This window comes from Mustela erminea, chromosome 14, assembly GCF_009829155.1.
Source record: "Mustela erminea isolate mMusErm1 chromosome 14, mMusErm1.Pri, whole genome shotgun sequence".
NCBI lineage: Eukaryota > Metazoa > Chordata > Mammalia > Carnivora > Mustelidae > Mustela > Mustela erminea.
The window spans coordinates 55469799-55487209 of NC_045627.1; the positions used below are offsets into that span (position 1 = coordinate 55469799).

A 17411-nucleotide genomic window follows, 5' to 3' on the forward strand; every position below is an offset into this window, starting at 1 on the left:
AAAAAAATTCAATTCTTGGCTGAGAAAGCATGATTCTGGTAATGCAGAAGAAAGAACTCTCTTTTGAGACAAAGTGTGCTTCCCAACCTTCTCCCTGCTACACATACATAAATGCCCCCAAAGAGAGGCCTGGATCAATAAAAAGCAAATTAAACCACTTAGCTGGAAGTGATGGTCTTGATAGAACCAGACTCTTGGGAAAACTCTTGGAAATTTCCATTCTAGAATCTTCCCATTTATACGAACTGGGAGAGGAAGCACAATCCGAAGGATTTTATCTTTCCAAAGGAGGGTCTGTTTCCAAATGGCTTTTTGAACACACATAAGAAGAAAACCCAAGGCAGGTTCCAGCCACACACAGCTTCCTAGCTTTACAGGATTTCACTGGAGCCAGAGGAATGCAGTGGCCACTTGATGCCTCAGTTTCCACATTTATCAAATGGTGATAATATAGGTTATTATGGGAATTAAATAAGACAATATGTAGGAAGTACTTAGCACAGTAGCTAATACATTGGAAATACTCAATAAATGGGTTTGGCTTTTGTAAATTATTTGATTGTTTACCACATCTTTATATGCTAGCTACATTTTAGCATAATTCAGACAAGCCCATTCACCATTCAATCCAAGCCCATGTACAGGGAAAAAAAATATTTTTCCAAACACAAATATAAATTCACTTTATTATGCTTTTGAAATAAGAAAATATTAGCATAAATATCCGATCTATTAGTAAAATCTCAATCTGAAAAGAAGGCCCAATGGTACAATGTATCTATAGAAGTTAGTTTCTTTGCTTTTCTATCAATTTCAAAGTAGAACTTGAAGTGATATAAAGTAATATTTAAGATGTTGAATCATCACACCACAATCTTGTTCTTGATTCCACAAAATACCTCATTCCACAAATTCCTCCCTTTTGAAATAAACAGTATAGGCACATGGAACCTTAACAGTAACATTTTTTGAAGTTAGACAATGATAGACTCTAAAAATCTACATTTTCCTTGCTGGTTTTCTAAAAATGTTGCTCCAAAAGGGAAGTAAAATATATATTTATGCATGTATAAAGTAAAATATCTGAATTATTTTATATAAAATTTTAAAAGCTCTGGTTTCTATACTCATTTTTCATGAATACTTATAATACTTTAGAGAAATTATATTGCAGAGCTGGATAAACAAAATTTTACTGTGATCACCAGGAAAAAATATGTATAAGAATATTTATAACTATATTTCAAAAAATCTTTAGGCTTGAAGATTCAAGAAATGACATTTAGTGTAAAGTGGTACTCCAAACACACATAAGTTCATTTAACTTTGACTTTTTTACAGATATTTTCCAAATCTTGTTTTTAAATTGCAAGTGACAAAGTAAATGGGTTCAAAACTACAGTCTAGGGGCGCCTGGGTGGCTCAGTGGGTTAAGCCGCTGCCTTCGGCTCGGGTCGTGATCTCAGGGTCCTGGGATCGAGCCCCGCATCGGGCTCTCTGCTCGGCAGGGAGCCTGCTTCCTCATCTTTCTCTGCCTGCCTCTCTGCCTACTTGTGATCTCTCTCTGTCAAGTAAATAAATAAAATCTTTAAAAAAAAAAAAAACTACAGTCTTAAACTAAGTAAAAAAGATAACAGGCAACATTCAAATTTATCTTTGGAAAACAACTATGAAATACTACAGCTTTCTTCCATTAAATCAAGGCAGTATTTCATTCTGAAAGCAATGTATTAATATGTAATTTCATGAAGTAATCCAGTTATAGGCAAAGACTTGCTGAACATGCCTAGTCAACCTAAGATCTTCCTCAGTGCAGGCCTCTGGAGGGACAATGGATAAAATGGACTTCGGGGTCAAAATATTTCTTTGAGGCTCAGATTTTAAATTTTTCCATAGTCAAAATCCCCCTTCAACGGTGTAACTTGCTTCTAATTTACAGGTATGACACAATTTGGGGATGCAAATGGTTGGAGACAAGCCAGCAGATCTGGCCTTTCTCTTCTTTCCCACGTCCTCCCTCTGAAAAGTTAGAAATTACTCCAAACTGTAGGAAAACAGAGTACTTGAGAATGAGTAAAATTATTCTAATCCAATGAGCAAAGGTACATAAACAAGTTCTATGAACTATTAAGTGTCACAGCATTAGCCTTCTTAAGCTTCTCTTCCCTCTCCCCCGACCAAAGCTCTAATTAATGAGCACTGGGATGCTCAGCCGAATCCCTAAAGCCTTCTCACTCAGGTGAAGAGGCCCAAGTTAGAATCAAGTTTCTAATGATTATCCATAAAAAGATAAAAACTTAACCCAGGGAGAAAGGAATCTCACCTTTAGAATATTTTTCAGGCTAACCTCCCAAGTTCTGTTTTGGGTAATGATGAACCGATATGTCTGATCTGAAAAAAAAACCTCCCATCAGAGACCTGCTGATTCAAGAATTCAATTCCTGCCCAGCTGGAATTCTGCCAACACTTTCAGTTCCTGGCAGGACTGTGTGTACAATTCAAATAAAAGCTTTGTTTCTAAAGAAAAAAAGGGGGAGAGAAGTGTTGGTGTTAACATGTCAGGTAAGATTTAGAAATCACCCTTGTGACTTGCTGTATTCTGTTAAATTCAGTATTATATTAACAGATGTGGGTGCCTAATCAGAGGGGAGCCTTAGGAAGAAGCCTTCTGTGGAGGTGGGAGGTGAAGATGTCAACTCTTTCTCTAGTAGAGTTTCTCACTAGGGCTTTACACAGAGTTGTTGAAGAACGCTTTAGATTCTGCAAAAGGCAGTGATTAATACAGACCCCTTTCTCCAAGAAAGCATCAAGTGAGCACATCTAACATGCCATTGTTTCCGTTTCCATTCTGAGGGAGTCAGACAGAGGGGCAGAGTTGGCAACAAAGCTTTTCAATGTCATCTGCTTTGGTCATGCTTCGAAATTACCCCCAGTTACAGCGAATTATAGCAGCTCCGTCCTAACATTCTCCATAGAGTGATGCTCATTGCCTGAAAGGTACAAGTTCGACTGTGAATACAAATCGCAAATGAGGAAACTCGGAGCCAGTCCAACTTGCTTTGTTATTTGGTATTTCCCCTATAAATGTTAATAAAATAATAACAGTAATTTCCTCGGAAGGCAATGTCTCTGCCAAAATTAAATGTTTCCGAGACACGTGCAGTCCAGTGGTCCCACCTCTCTCAGCCCTGAAGATTCCCAGGCTCAAGGCCATGGGTCATGTGGGGTTGGAACCAGGCACTGTCAGAGCCACACACTGATCGTCTTTGTGATCTAACTCTCTTGCTACAGAGTAAGCCACCGATCTATTGGTCCATAGCTGCAGCTTGGGATCCGATTCCTTGGCAAGGAACTGCAGCTGGGTTTTTTTCCTCTTCTTTACGAGTCTAGCAAAGCCAAGCAACACAGAACTGAATATCATTGAAAATCCACAGAGAAGAAATGCCGCCGTGTAGCTGCCAGTCGTATCAACAAGCCATCCTGTAATAAGCAACCACAAAATTACATTGTTGAGTGTAAAATCCAATTATTTACGTGCTCCCAAATGTAATGCTTTCTAATGATAATAAACACTAGGTTGCTAGCACCACCATCATAGTTTTGACACACAAAGCCGATCTAAAAATATTGTGCAGCAACTGAAAACTGCATTCTGTTTTCTAGGAAAACACATAAAACAGATTGTTGTTCTGTAAAGTACTTGGAGCAGTGTCCCATTCTTAGAGATCACACAACAAATATTATTATTAATACCAGCAAGTATGGAAGAAAAGATAAAAAATAGTGTCATTCAGGGGTGCCTGGGTGGCTCAGTGGTTTAAGCCTCTGCCTTCGGCTCAGGTCATGATCCCAGGGTCCTCAGATCGAGCCCCACATTGGGCTCTCTGCTCAGCGGGGAGCCTGCTTCCCTCCTCTCTCTCTGCCTGTCTCTCTGCCTACTTGTGATCTCTGTCTGTCAAATAAAAAAATCTTTTAAAAAATCTTTAAAAAGATCTTTAAAAAATCTTTAAAATCTTTTAAAATCTTTAAAAAATCTTAAAAATCTTTAAAAAAATAATGTCATTCAAATTATTGAGTCGGGATCATTTATGTTTGTTGTATAATTGTACTGAATGTTAGTAGTATTCCCAGTACCCACATACTGTCTATCCTGAGTAACATAACATGCTTCTGGATAAAGCAGAATTCAAATTTTCAGTTGGATCCAGTCACTGTACCCTGGGCAGTTTGAAATCAGACCTTTGGGCCATCATAGAAGTTGCCAATGCAAACTGCACCTCGTATCACCAGGTATCATTTTGCAATCATGGGTTTTTCTTTCCCCCTTCATTTCTTCTTGCAACAAATTAATATCAATAGCTATTCCACCTCAAAATTTTGAGGAGGACCAAGGTATATGATATGCAAAACATGGGCCACAATGATCAGAGAATCAATGGGGTCAAATTAGACCTCGGCAGGCAATTATTTTCTGATTAAAAAGTTAAAAAAAAATTCCTCTAAATTGGGGTGCCTGGGTGACTCAGTTGGTTGAGCATCTGACTCTTGGTTTTGTCAGGTCACAATCTCAGGGTCGTGGGGATAAGCCCCACATCAGGCTCTGCATTCAGTGAGGAGTCTTCTTGAAGATTCTCTCCCTCTCCCCCTCCTTCCTCTCATGTTCTCTCTCTCTCTTTCCAAAATAAATAAAACAAATCTTTTTAAAAAGTGCTTCTACACTTAAATCCACTGGGAAGGCATATGATTTTACCTTTCACCCACTTCAATTCATTAGTCAAAAATGTTATGTCGAGGGGTGCCTGGGTGGTTCAGTTGGTTAAAGCCTCTGCCTTCAGCTCAGGTCAAGATCCCAGGGTCCTGGGATCAAGCCCTGTATCGGGCTCTCTGTTCGGCGTGCAGCCTGCTTCCCCCTCTCTCTGCCTGCCTCTCTGCCTACTTGTGATCTCTCTCTGTCAAATAAATAAATAAATAATCTTTTTAAAAATGTTATGGAGAAATTGTTATAAGCCCCACAAAGTTTCCTACAATTCACAGTATCTCAAATATTTTAGTTATTGTGGGATTTACTTATGCATATATTTCGGTAGCACCAAACAGAAGAGACTGAGTTGTCATTTTAAAGGTAATTAAATAAATGGTAAGATTCTCCAATGCCTGACAATAAGTATAATGTCTGATTTGCCAAAGGAAGGCCACAGATTGAAAAAAGATCTAGGAATTCCAATTTCATTGATGCACTGTGACTTTTTAAAAGAATTACAGAGGGCGCCTGGGTGGCTCAGTGGGTTAAGCCGCTGCCTTCGGCTCAGGTCATGATCTCAGGGTCCTGGGATCGAGTCCCACATCGGGCTCTCTGCTCAGCGGGGAGCCTGCTTCCCCCTCTCTCTCTGTCTGACTCTCTGCCTGATTGTGATCTCTCTGTGTCAAATGAATAAATAAAATCTTTAAAAAAAAATAAAAAAATAAAAGAATTACAGAATTATACTGATCCTAAAGGTTGGTGAACACAAAAATTGGCTATGGAGGGAGGATGTGGGGACACTTTGGGAAACTGCCCCCAAAATGACCCCCCAAAAAACATTTTGGGGCACTTCCCAAAATGAAGCATTAAACATGTAGCCCTATATCACCAGTTTAAACTGACCAGGATATTTTATCCACAGCTCTGAAGCAACCAGATTGCCCCCCAGTGTGCTTCTTTAGCAATCACTAGAGTTTGGAAATAATTCAAAACTTTTTATTCACAATATCAGTTAATGCAGAAATCCTGCCTTCTTCAAAAATTCCCTTCCTTTCTTCTAAGCACATGTTTGGTTCGTTTCTTTTTTGCCTATTTTCAGAGACCTTCACTCTCTTAGTTTTAGTTTAGGCAGGTAATAAAATCAGAACCAATTATTCTCGGGGCACCTGGATGGCTCAGTAGGTTAAGGGGCCACCTTTGGTGCAGGTCAAGATCCAGGAGTCCCAGGATCAAGCCCCGCATCAGGTTCCCTGCTCAGTGGGGAGTCTGCTTCTCCTCCTGCCCCTCACCCTGTTCTTGGGCTTGCGCACTCACTCTCTAATAAATAAGCTCTTTTAAAAAAAAAGAACCAATTGGGGCGCCTGGGTGGCTCAGTGGATTAAGCCGTTGCCTTTGGCTCGGGTCATGATCTCAGTGTCCTGGGATCAAGCCCCACATCGGGCTCTCTGCTCGGCAGGGAGCCTGTTTCCCCCTCTGTCTCTGCCTGCCTCTCTGCCTACTTGTGATCTCTCTCTCTCTGTCAAATAAAATAAATAAAATCTTTTAAAAAAAATAAAAAACAAAAAAATAAAAAAAGAACCAATTATTCTCAATCTTTACTGTGCGTGAGCTTCACAAGAAAGCTGATTCAGAATGTAGATTCCTGGAAAGATTCAGATCACAAAGGAGGATCAAGGAATCTGTGTTTTGTTACAAGGGTCCCAAGGGGTTTGGATGCAGGGGGTCCCAGAACTTCCATTTTGAGAGACACTGGTATAGACCACATTCTCCGGGAAGGAGGGAGGGACTCTGACCTGTTTGCTGCCATAGTAGTGCCAACAGAAATGCTGGTGCACGCAAGCAATAAATAGTTGTCAAATCACTTGTTCAATCATGCTTTAAATTTCTATAGCATTTGACGGTTCACAAACCATTCTAGATGCTTAATCTGATAATCCCCAAATCTTTAAATCCAAATCTGGCCTCCCTCTAAAGCTCAGATTTCATCTTTAAACAGCTCTGTTGGACACTTTATTGGGTATTTCAGATATCTGAATATTTCTAAACTTTTAATTCATTGTTTTTTCTGGCAAAGCCATTTTTTCCAGCTTCCTTATTTCTTTCAACCATGCCATTATTTTCTAAGTTATCTTTGTGTTTTCTCCTCCCTCACTCTCACATGCTAAATTCAGTTGATTTTTCCCCCCAATACTTCCTCTTTGCCCTAAGAGCTCATTTCTATTTCTGCTGCAGCAGCCCAAGTGTAGGTCTCTATCAGTTTGATTCTGAACTATTAGAATGGAATCCTAACTGCTCCTCCCCTAATTACCAGGTCAATTGCTAGGTCCCAGTTTCTAAAATATACTCTCTACCATATTACCCCTTTACACAAAACCCATAATATTATCCAGAGTCTCTGAAGAATATAGGGCCCTTTTGGCTCCTTTGGCTGGCACTCCAGGCACTCCACTGTGACATGCTCACTTACCATTTCAGCCTCACTGCCTGCTATCCCCAAGTGGAACCCTGTACTCCCTCTAAACTTCCCTCTGCATGTGCCTGACTTGTTTACAAGTTTTGAACAGCTGCTCCATTCCATTACTCCCGTCGTTAGTGTGGAAGGGAATCAGGACCCTAATTTTGGATTTTTTTCTTTCCAAGTAGGCTAAGGTCTCCATTGGCTGGAAGAAAGTTATAAAACAAGGATATAAGTAAGACCATGATATTCTGATGGCTCTTGAATCCCTTTCTCTTTCACTCTTCCCAACTTATTTTCTAATCCTCATTGTCTATGCATGAGTTCACTGTTTTCACATTGATACGACAAACAGAAGAGGTGGTTGGGGGATCTCTCCGGAAACTTACCTGCAATGGGCGGGCTCACCAGGTACGGCACTGCATGAAGGAAGTATACCACACCGAGCGCTGAGGACAAAGAAGTGGTCCCCACTATTTCTGCAGTCACTACAGGGATCAGAGTCACGTAGGCACCATCAAAGTAGCCAAAGGTACAAGAGAAAGGCACGAGCAGGGGGAAGCTCTGAAGCATTGGGAGGCAGAGATAGCAGAGCCCATCTAGTCCCACGGCAAAGAGGTAGCAGACATACCGGTAATTCTTCAGGCACCTGTGGATTTGAAGATCAAGAATGAGGGTAGTATGCACGGGTTCTATCCGAGAGCTTTAGAACCATGCCCCCCGCCCCCAGCAATAAGCATCGTTGTTACTTATAGAGAAGGCTTCTCATGGTTATCTATGTTGTCTGCCTATCGTTCTTTCTGGTATACGGAGACACAGAATGCATCTTCCCAGGAAACATGGTATGGCAGAAAGTAGCATACACTCTGAAGTTAGAAAGATGGGAATTTTTAATCCAACTCTATACCTCCTAATGGCTCACCTCTAATTTCAATTTCTTTAGCTATAAAATGGGACTGTTACCAATCTTGTTAGGGTTACTCTAAGGATAGTTCTAAAATAACAGGTACAGTATCAGGAAGCTAACATTTCCTAGTAGCCTATCCTACTAGATGTTTTCAAATAGGATATCCACTGGTATGTGGTGCGTCATATATGCTCAAAAACCCAGCATAGGGGCACCTGGGCTTCTAGGTGGCTCAGTCGGTCAGGAGTCTGCCTTTGGCTCAAGTCATGATCCCAGGATCCTGGGATCAAGCCCTGCATCGGGACCTTTCCCCTCTTCCTCTCCCCCTGCTTGTTTTCCCTCTCACTGTGTCTCTCTGTCAAATGAATAAATAAAATATTTTTAAAACCCCAGCATATAAAAGGGAGAAGCTAGCATATGAAGACATTAAAATGCTTTACCAAAGACTATGAAGGTCTTGTACGAGGACCAAGTCTTATTTCGAGCCCTCCCCAGTGGTACTTCCATTCCACTTTCCCTCTCTAGCTCCAAACTCATCATTGTTACCAAATGGCATTGATACCATCATTATTACAAAGACTCAGTATAATATCAGCACCAGCAGTTTATACTTTACAAACAGTTTTAAACCTACCATCTCACAAAATGCTAAGGGTTAATAGAAAAATATTGCACTGGCCTGTTTTGCCCGATGAAGACCCTTAAGGATCTGAGGGTTAGTGATTTTCCCTAACTCACAGGGATAATAAGGGGGCAGAGTCAGTGCAAGAACTTATGTCTCATGTATCTCCGACTTCATACGCCTCTATCAAACCTACACCGGGCTACTTCTTTGTTGAGTTGATTGTCCAGGCATATGCCCCTGCTCTCTGCTCTTTTCCTTACCCACTACATTTTTGGAATTAATTTTAAATATTCATAGCTCTGGAGAACGGCAGTGGAGCCCTGGTTAATTACCAAAGACATAATACAGGACCATTGCTCTCCCACTTCATAGCTCAAGTGTGAAAAGTCCGTTTAGGAGAAGAGGAGGACCTTGCTCTCTTCAATCCTAGCAGATAAGCATTAGCTGAAGAAACCACTTAGTGGATTTCTGACAACTGTGATTCCCAAACTTAAAATTATAATGCAAGTATTTTCTCTTTGAATTGTCAAACACAAATATGTGCCTAGAAATCATGCATGATTATTGCCCCTGGTCTTTCTGCCTGGACTGAATTCTGCTCCTCTCTCCATTGCCAGCCAGCCTCTGGGGTCATTAAAAAATAACTAAAACCACAACACCCAGCCTGAGGACTGACTTGACTTGGGATGAAATTAAATCTGTCACCAGAACTTGTAGTTACCACAGGTTTCGGCCACTTAGACTTATCCACTCTCCCAAACCATCTAGAACAGCGTTTGGGCAACTATTGCCAAATCCACCCCACTACCTGCTTTTTGCACTCTCTATGAACTAAGAATGGTTTTCTATTTTTGAGTGGGCTGGAAAAAAATAAAAAGAACACGATTATTTTGATACATAAAAATTATATGAGAAATTAAAATTTCAGTATCCGGGGGCACCTGGGAGGCTCAGCGGGTTAAGCCTCTGACTTCCGCTCAGGTCCTGGGATAGAGCCCTGCATCAGGCTCCCTGCTGAGCAGAGAGCCTGCTTCCCCTTTTCTCTCTCTGCCTGCCTCTCTGCCTACTTGTGATCTGTCTGTCAAATAAATAAATAAAATCTTTAAAAAAATTATTTAAAAATTTCAGTATCCATAAGTAAAATCCTACTGGTGCACCATCACTTGCATTTGTCTGTACAGGGTCTACAGCTGGTTTGTGCTATGACAGCAGAGTTGAGTAACTGTGATCACATGACCCACAGAGCCAAAAATGTTTACTCTCTAGTCCTTTACAGAAAATGTTTGCCGACCTCTCACTGGAAGAACAAGCAAGGGAGTTGCTTTCAGATATGGAAAACTTCCCCCTGATAGGGAACCAGCTGTGGTCTCAAAGGATTTTACCTTCTGTCAGTTAGCCATCCGAATGTGATATTGCCAACAATGTCAATCACCCCGAGTATGGACATAAGGAAAGCGGCTTGCTGGTGACTCACTCCAACACTCACAGCGTAAGGTACCAAGTACACAAAGAGAGGACTGCAGCCATAAGCCATAAAGAGAACAGAGATGGCTAACACGACAAAGTCTGACATCAGTAAAAAACTGTATTCCTGCTGCAAAGAGCAACAGAGGCAGGTCTGCACCCATTCTTTAGTCAAAGTGGAACAGGGAGCCACTCGCTTGAAGTCTTGTTTCTGAGTTCTACTGATGGGGCTCCGCTCTGGAGTCGTCTGGTCCTCTTTCAGGGTAATGGGCCGCATCAAGGCACCGCAAACACAGAGATTCAGAACGAAGCCCCCGAGGATGAGTAAGGCTCCCCGCCAGGAAAACTGTTCGATAAGGAGCTGAACCACCGGGGCCAGAATGAAGGTGCCGATGCCGCTTCCGGACATGGCGATCCCGTAAGCCAGGGCTTTCCGTCTGCTGAAATACTTGCCGACCATGGCAATCGCTGGAGAATAACAGAGTGCAAATCCAAGACCTAAGGATGGAGAGAAGCCCATGAGTGCTGGCACGCCATGAACAGCCAATGAAAGAAAACATTTCAGAATAAATTTATTTGGATGAAGGAGAATCTGGCCTTCTGTCAAACCCTCTGAAAACTATTTTCTACACCAAGCTGCAGGGGAGTCTCCCCCAACCAGTCATCCACAGTTGGGAAAATACAGCATATATATGACTTTCTTCTTGGGAAGAAACCCTCAAGGGATATGGCTTCTTAAAATACAATGAAGAACTTTAAAACTGTCATACAAACTGAATTTGAATTAACTAGAAAATCAGGGTAATGCTGACCTAGAGAAACTTATTCTCCCCATCAACGAATCTTTTTATCTTAAATTATCCAGAGAATTAACTCAACTTTTCACGGCCTATGAAAACACAACTCTGATCATCAGGACCACTCTGGTATTTGGGTTTCAACAGCATATACGCCCCGTGAAATTCCAGGGTAATTTCACATGATTGGGAAACGTCATGCCAGCTTTATACACGGATTTTGCATATAGATAGAATAACTTGAAAATAGTCCTTAAAGTCAGGGGAAAGCCTCTGAAAGGTTTTCAGCTTCAATTCCTTTTAAGTCAAGAAATTCTAAAAGGGAGTCAACCCTGGGAATTCATGGCATCCAAATGGAAAAACAGAACCACCGTCAGCTCCCTTTTCCATCCGTCCTGCAGGGTGACCAATGATCCTGATTTGCCGGGACTGGTAGGTTTCCTGGAGATGAGGTTTTCAGTGCTACGACCAGGGCCCTCCTTGATAAACTGAGATGCCTGGAAACCCTAGCAGCTGGGCCCTTTAGACACATTTTATTAGCCAACAGAGCCAGATTTATAAAATCACTATGAGATTATGGCTTTTATTGGCCAGATCACGCTACCTGCTATGGCACGGGGTGCAGACTGTGAGTTAGTGCTAATCCAAGTCGCTCTGAATGATGGGGCATATTGCCACTCCAGTGCCACCAACTGATCCCACCTTGATGCCAAGCAGTCCCCTTAGCAACTGATTTATGGATGCACATGGGTTTCTTTTCTTCCTGCAGGGTTCATTGTAATTCTCTAAAGTGTACTTCCATGACATTGAGAGAAACCCCCACTTACTGGACAGTGATCTTCAGTATAAAGCAGGGCCGACTCAGGTCGCCACAGGTAGTATTTTTAGTTCTTGGCAAAGATGTTGGGAGAATGGTCACTGCTGAAAATATATGTTGCCCTGGCTAATCACTCATTGCTTCTGAGTACAGAATCTCACCATGCTCTGCTGCCCAAGGGGAAGCCAGCAGTTACTTTTATCATGCAGCTGGTACATTTTCATTACAGCAGTACAATCAGCTGGATTTCCAGCTCTTTTAACTGCCAGGTTAGGTAAGCATAAACTAGGTCAGCTAAACGGTGCATCTAGCAAGATGAATATTTTATGGATTACAGTTCTGTGGATGTGCTTAACAAAAATTGAATGGGCGTGGGGCGAGATAAGGGGTACCAAGTGCCCTTACCTGTCAGAACTCCCAGAGTGAGGTAGAGATGCTTCAGATTGGTGGCGAACGAGCCCAGGATGAGACCAGTAGAGGCCAGCAAGCCACCCAGCATGATTCCCACTTGGCAGGATAAGTGGTTACTGACAACACTCCCAAGCGGCGCTTCAAAAGCAATAATAAATGGGTTTAACAGAAGGGCCTTGAGGGCACTGCGAGAAGACTGTGGTGTTGCATCGGCAAAGCCGAGAATGATGGGCCTTTACAGCATCAAGCCTGTCCTGCTCATTCTATGGATTTGGTCACTGAGGAATGAGGAAACGACTTGTCCATAGTCACACAGAGAACAGGTAGCAAAGCTGGAATTAGGACAGGGTCTGCTGACTTGCTTTTCGCGGCCCCCTCACTTCATTCTCTTACCGCTATAATCCCAGGGCTCTGGGGTGCTTTTTGAACAGTGAATCAGCTCCTTATTTAAATTAGTTATCACCTGGACTGGGATGTACCTTGTATGTTTTATATGGTTTTGATCATGCACCAATAGCAATAATTACGGCAGTCAGCTGGCAGGGAAGGAAAGTGGACACTGGCTGGCAGTGCTAGGCAGGGAAGGCCAGGGGAAGAGACCACAGACACATTTCACAATCTGGTACTGTTTTTAGGCTATAGGAAACTCTGTGGATAAGAAATCAAATGCTTCACGTCCATGGTGATATTTTGGTTGGCCTCCCTCTACTTTGTAGAGGTTTAACAATGTGTCAGAACTGTGCCAACTGCCAGGTTTATAGAATATTAATTAAAGCTGGAACAGACTGCAGAGAAATAGAAGTTGAGGGGAATATGACATGTCCAAGATCACCAAGAAGCACTGCTCGGGGCACCTGACACCAAGGGCAGGGTTTTTTCACCCTTACTCTGTCTCTTTGGGCCTTCTAGACTGACGGCAAGGGAGGTGGGTGGAGGGGCAGCACGTAAATTCTTTCTGTGGAACAAGCTGGTACCAGTGTTCTTACTAACAAGATCAGAAGAGCAAGTTCTCTGGCTATTTGGGGAGTATAATTTTTTATTGGTCAAGCTGAAACCGGAGCCTGACTCCAATGTACATGACGGAACCAGTCATCAGCCTGATGTCTCCTGTCAAGTTAACACAGTTGCTGGCTGTAGATAGAACCTCTGGAAGACAGGAAGGAGTGACCCTCCTGAGACTATATCTAAGTCTATCAGAAAGTGACAAAATTCAGACCAAATTCGATGAAAAATGTTTACTTCCCTGTTTATCCTAGGGCAAAGCGCCCCACCCCCCAGGGAGTGCCCTATACTTGACTCCACAGTCTTCGTCCATGTCCTGAAACTTCACCAATGTTGTACGGTGAGCAGGTGTGTACATGACAACTGGCTACAACAGGTCGGACGGCTTGCAAGGCCTCAAGCCCTTGAATTTAAAAATGCTGCATCTAACACGACCCTGCTTGATCACATAGTCACTGTGATGGTGTTGGTCACTGAAGGTCATTTATTCCTCTTCTGGGGATTATAAATATTCTCCAAAGGATAACGGTGAGGGAAATGAGTCACCTGTATCCTCTGAGAAAGATAAACATGGCTCACTTGGCATGTTCATATAAAGGCTGTGACTAATAACATGACCCTGAAAACAAAGGGACTGTCTGATTAAAAAAAAACAGGCTAGAAAATACAAAGATATTATTTTTTGATCCCTTAAGACCTTCCAGTGTTATCAGTAGCCAGAGCCAACTTAGCCTTCTCATGAAACTTTTTAGTCCTAGAATTGTTCCCAAATTCCTCCCAACAAAGGAAATACATTTCTGTACGATTCAACTGATTCCTGTGTATGTACCTTTTTTCCTATAAAAAATAAGTATGAATCAGTACCTAGAATGGAATCAGTTGATGTTATTTGTGAGTTATTAAATAACATAGTATTTCCCTTTTGCCACCATGACATGGCCTGAAGATTAACAGTAGTTTTTCCTTTTTTAAAACTAAGGATTCATTTAAATGAAATATTTAGGGGCGCCTGGGTGGCTCAATGGGTTAAGCCTCTGCCTTTGGCTCAGGTCATGATCTCAGGGTCCTGCGATCAAGCCCCGCATCGGGCTCTCTGTTTAGTGGGGAGCCTGTTGCCCCCTCCCCCTCTGCCTGCCACTCTACTTGTGATCCCTCTCTCTCTGTCAAATAAATAAGTAAATAAAATTTAAAAAATAAATAAATAAATGAAACGTTTAAATGAGCCTAGACTACAAATAGATCATTTCGACTTGACCCAATCTCAGACACTCTCTAAGACATTAACATAATAACTTTGGTTTAAAATGTTCAAAAAGAAAAATCTCAAGGTTAGTTCTCCTCTCTCATACCGGTGGATTGAGAGAGTCCATGAGTTCTGAGAACACTCTATAGACCCTATTTGTACCCTTGGGGGTCTCTTGAATGAAATTTTAACCATGGTGAGTACACTTCTCTCATGACTTCACCATCCTATCCTTCCCTCATACTTTCCTAAGAATAAATGTTTATGCATGAAAAATGAAATTCTCTAGCCAAATTATGAATCTCTGGGAAGGAAACAGAATGAAAATAAGACTTGAGCTGTGATGCACATATTGCTGGCCCTCATTTAAGGAGACGGCATAGAAATGGCTCACAGTGCTATCCGATGGCTGTTTACATGACTGGAGAATGAGGGGACCATAGCATTTAGAAGAGAGAAGCTAAACATATACTGTATGCTTAACTGCTTCCCAAATCAGGAGGAGTCCTGTGATGCCCAGCATCCTATCTCATTATGGGAGAACCAAATAATATGTGTCTTTCTGAGAAAATTAACTGCCTATTTCATCTACCATCAGCCAAGACCATTAATTCCAAGAGCATGTCTGGTTGGGTTTGGCTGAAAGTAGGATCGGTCTTCTCTTTTTGCATAGTCTTAGCCAATTTTTAGCAAACCCTTCCTACTCAGAAAAAAATGGGTAAGCAAAAGCAGTGGAAGGTCACTGTCAGGTACAGTTCAAAAGTCACCAGTCTATCCCTGGCAAGTGATACTCACCACACAGCATGGTCACACAATCTATAATGGAATGGATCCAAGCTGTTTGGGCGTAATCCTGAGTGAAGTATGTCTGGAACTCCACAAAAAAAATTGAAATACATCTGAAAAAAACAATGCAAGCATTTTATGGAAAAAAACGTGAATGAACATGGATCTAAACCACAGCTTCAAGCTCTGGGTCCGCTGTTTGAATCTCCGTAAGCTTTAATGGTTTTCGGTGGTACATTGCTGGACCACTGTAGGTGGGAAGTCAAAGCTATTGGACCATCTAAAGGATAAGACAAATGAACCTATTTGCCCATCAATAGGGGACCAGCCAAATAAATTTAAACTTATCAATAAAATGAAATATTTTTAGGTGTTAGGATGATTTGGTGTGTATTTATTGATCTCAGAATAAATTCACAGGACAGTCTTAAGTAAAAAAGTAAGTTACAAAGTAGCTTATATAATAAGGCTTATTTTGGTTAAAAAACAAATGAACGTAGTTCATATAAATAGAAAAAGGCCAAAGCATATAAGACCAAAAAGTACTCAGTCACTATATGTGAATGGTGAGATTATAAATGACCACTCTAGAGAGAGGCAGACATATAGAGGCAGAGAAACTTTATGTTGAAAAATGGTTAATTACTTAGGATAAAGAGACATAAGCAATTCAGGAGTGATAGTTTGCACCACTGTACAACTTGAAATGAATGTTCTACAGATCAGCAAGTTTCCTAACTCAGGGCAGGAGTTCTCAGTACTCAGCGACAGCAAGGGTGAATCCGGCCTTGATGGGAACGAGATAGGAAGTGATCAGTCTCTTGGAAGAGGTCTACAGTCTAACTCACCAGGCCTCAGCAGCCCACGGCAACCTGCCACTCCACTGTTCTTCCCCTCTCCAGCTGCTGCTGGGTGTGAAGGTGGGTGATGGGGAAAAAGAAGAAGGAAGAGAATCAGGTATAACCAGGACAGCTGTGTTAGGCAGGTCCGGCTTTACCAGTGGGCCTCCCCTGCAAAGGCCCAGGATCTGGTACCCAGATGCACAGAACTTAAAATTCCTAACAATTTTATCTTCGAATTTGTGTTTTGTAAGCAAGGTCCAAAAGAACAATGGGGCATGCATATGACCAGAGGAGATACACACACAATGTGTGTTTGCGATTCTTTACCTTGCCATGGACACATGTATTACTAGAGACACAAACTCTGGAAGTCTCACATGTTGGAGTTCGGTGAGACTCAGAGCGAGCACAGGGTAAGTTAAGCTACGACTGAGGAAGTGTGGGGGTAGAGAGGCCATGCTTTTTTCAACCCAAAACTTGCTTCAAATGCAGAAAGAAGGCAATGGCATTCTAAGCAACACAAAGGACTGAGGGTTCGTGTATCCTTTCCTACTCAGGGTATGTCTGTATTTTACTAGCCAACCACTTACCCTGAAAATGATGGCACAGAGGAAAGGGGAAAAGGAAGGCTATCCACAATTCCTTTCCTTTTCTGTCTTTCCTTACTCACCCGTAAGCAGAAGATACAGAACCTTCATAGAAAGTGCGTACATCCACGTCATTGCGGATGGCAAGATTTCATTGTTTTTGATGGCTGAGTAATAGTCCATTGTGTGTACATGTGGATGGAGTTAGAATGCATTATGCTCAGTGAAATAAATCAGTCAGAGAAAGGCAAATACCATATAATTTCACTCATATGTGGAATTAAGAAACTAAGCAGATGAACGTATGGGAGGGGTAAAACAAAAAAAAGAAAGAAAGAAAAGAAAAAGAAAAAAGAGAGAGGGGAACCAACCATAAGAGACTCTTAATGACCCAGAGCAAACTGAGGGTTGATGGAGGGATGCGGGTGGGGGATGGGCATTAAGGAGGGCACTTGTGATGACGAGCACAGGGTGTTTTAAGTGATGGATCCCTGAATTCTACTCCTGAAACCAACATTGTACTGCATGTTAGTGAACTAGAATGTAAATAAAATTTTGAAAAAAAGAAAGAAAGAAAATGCATGCATCAAGAAGTGAAGTAAAAACACTTGAGTTTTTGCGCACGGCTTCCCCTGTTCTGGTGAAAATGAACTACATAGGCATGCACGAGCCTCGGAGGTCCCACACAGGAGTTAAATACTTACATTTGTGTTCAAAACGAGTATGGCAGGATA

The 17411-nt window shown here is 41.8% G+C and overlaps 1 protein-coding gene across 3 annotated transcripts in view; it reads right to left on the reverse strand.

The window, feature by feature from the left end:
- Positions 1 to 1556: 1556 nt before the first annotated feature.
- Positions 1557 to 17411, reverse strand: part of SLC16A12 (solute carrier family 16 member 12) — a 72618-nt gene continuing 56763 nt past the window's right edge. For all 3 annotated transcript variants that reach the window (XM_032312752.1, XM_032312753.1, XM_032312751.1), the window contains 5 exons: positions 15258 to 15361; positions 12212 to 12355; positions 10111 to 10690; positions 7586 to 7845; positions 1557 to 3480 (listed from right to left, as the gene is read on the reverse strand). In XM_032312752.1, the coding sequence (XP_032168643.1) occupies positions 3218 to 3480; positions 7586 to 7845; positions 10111 to 10690; positions 12212 to 12355; positions 15258 to 15361 (1351 nt within the window). In that variant the 3' untranslated portion in view covers positions 1557 to 3217. The remainder of the gene's footprint in view (positions 3481 to 7585; positions 7846 to 10110; positions 10691 to 12211; positions 12356 to 15257; positions 15362 to 17411) is intronic.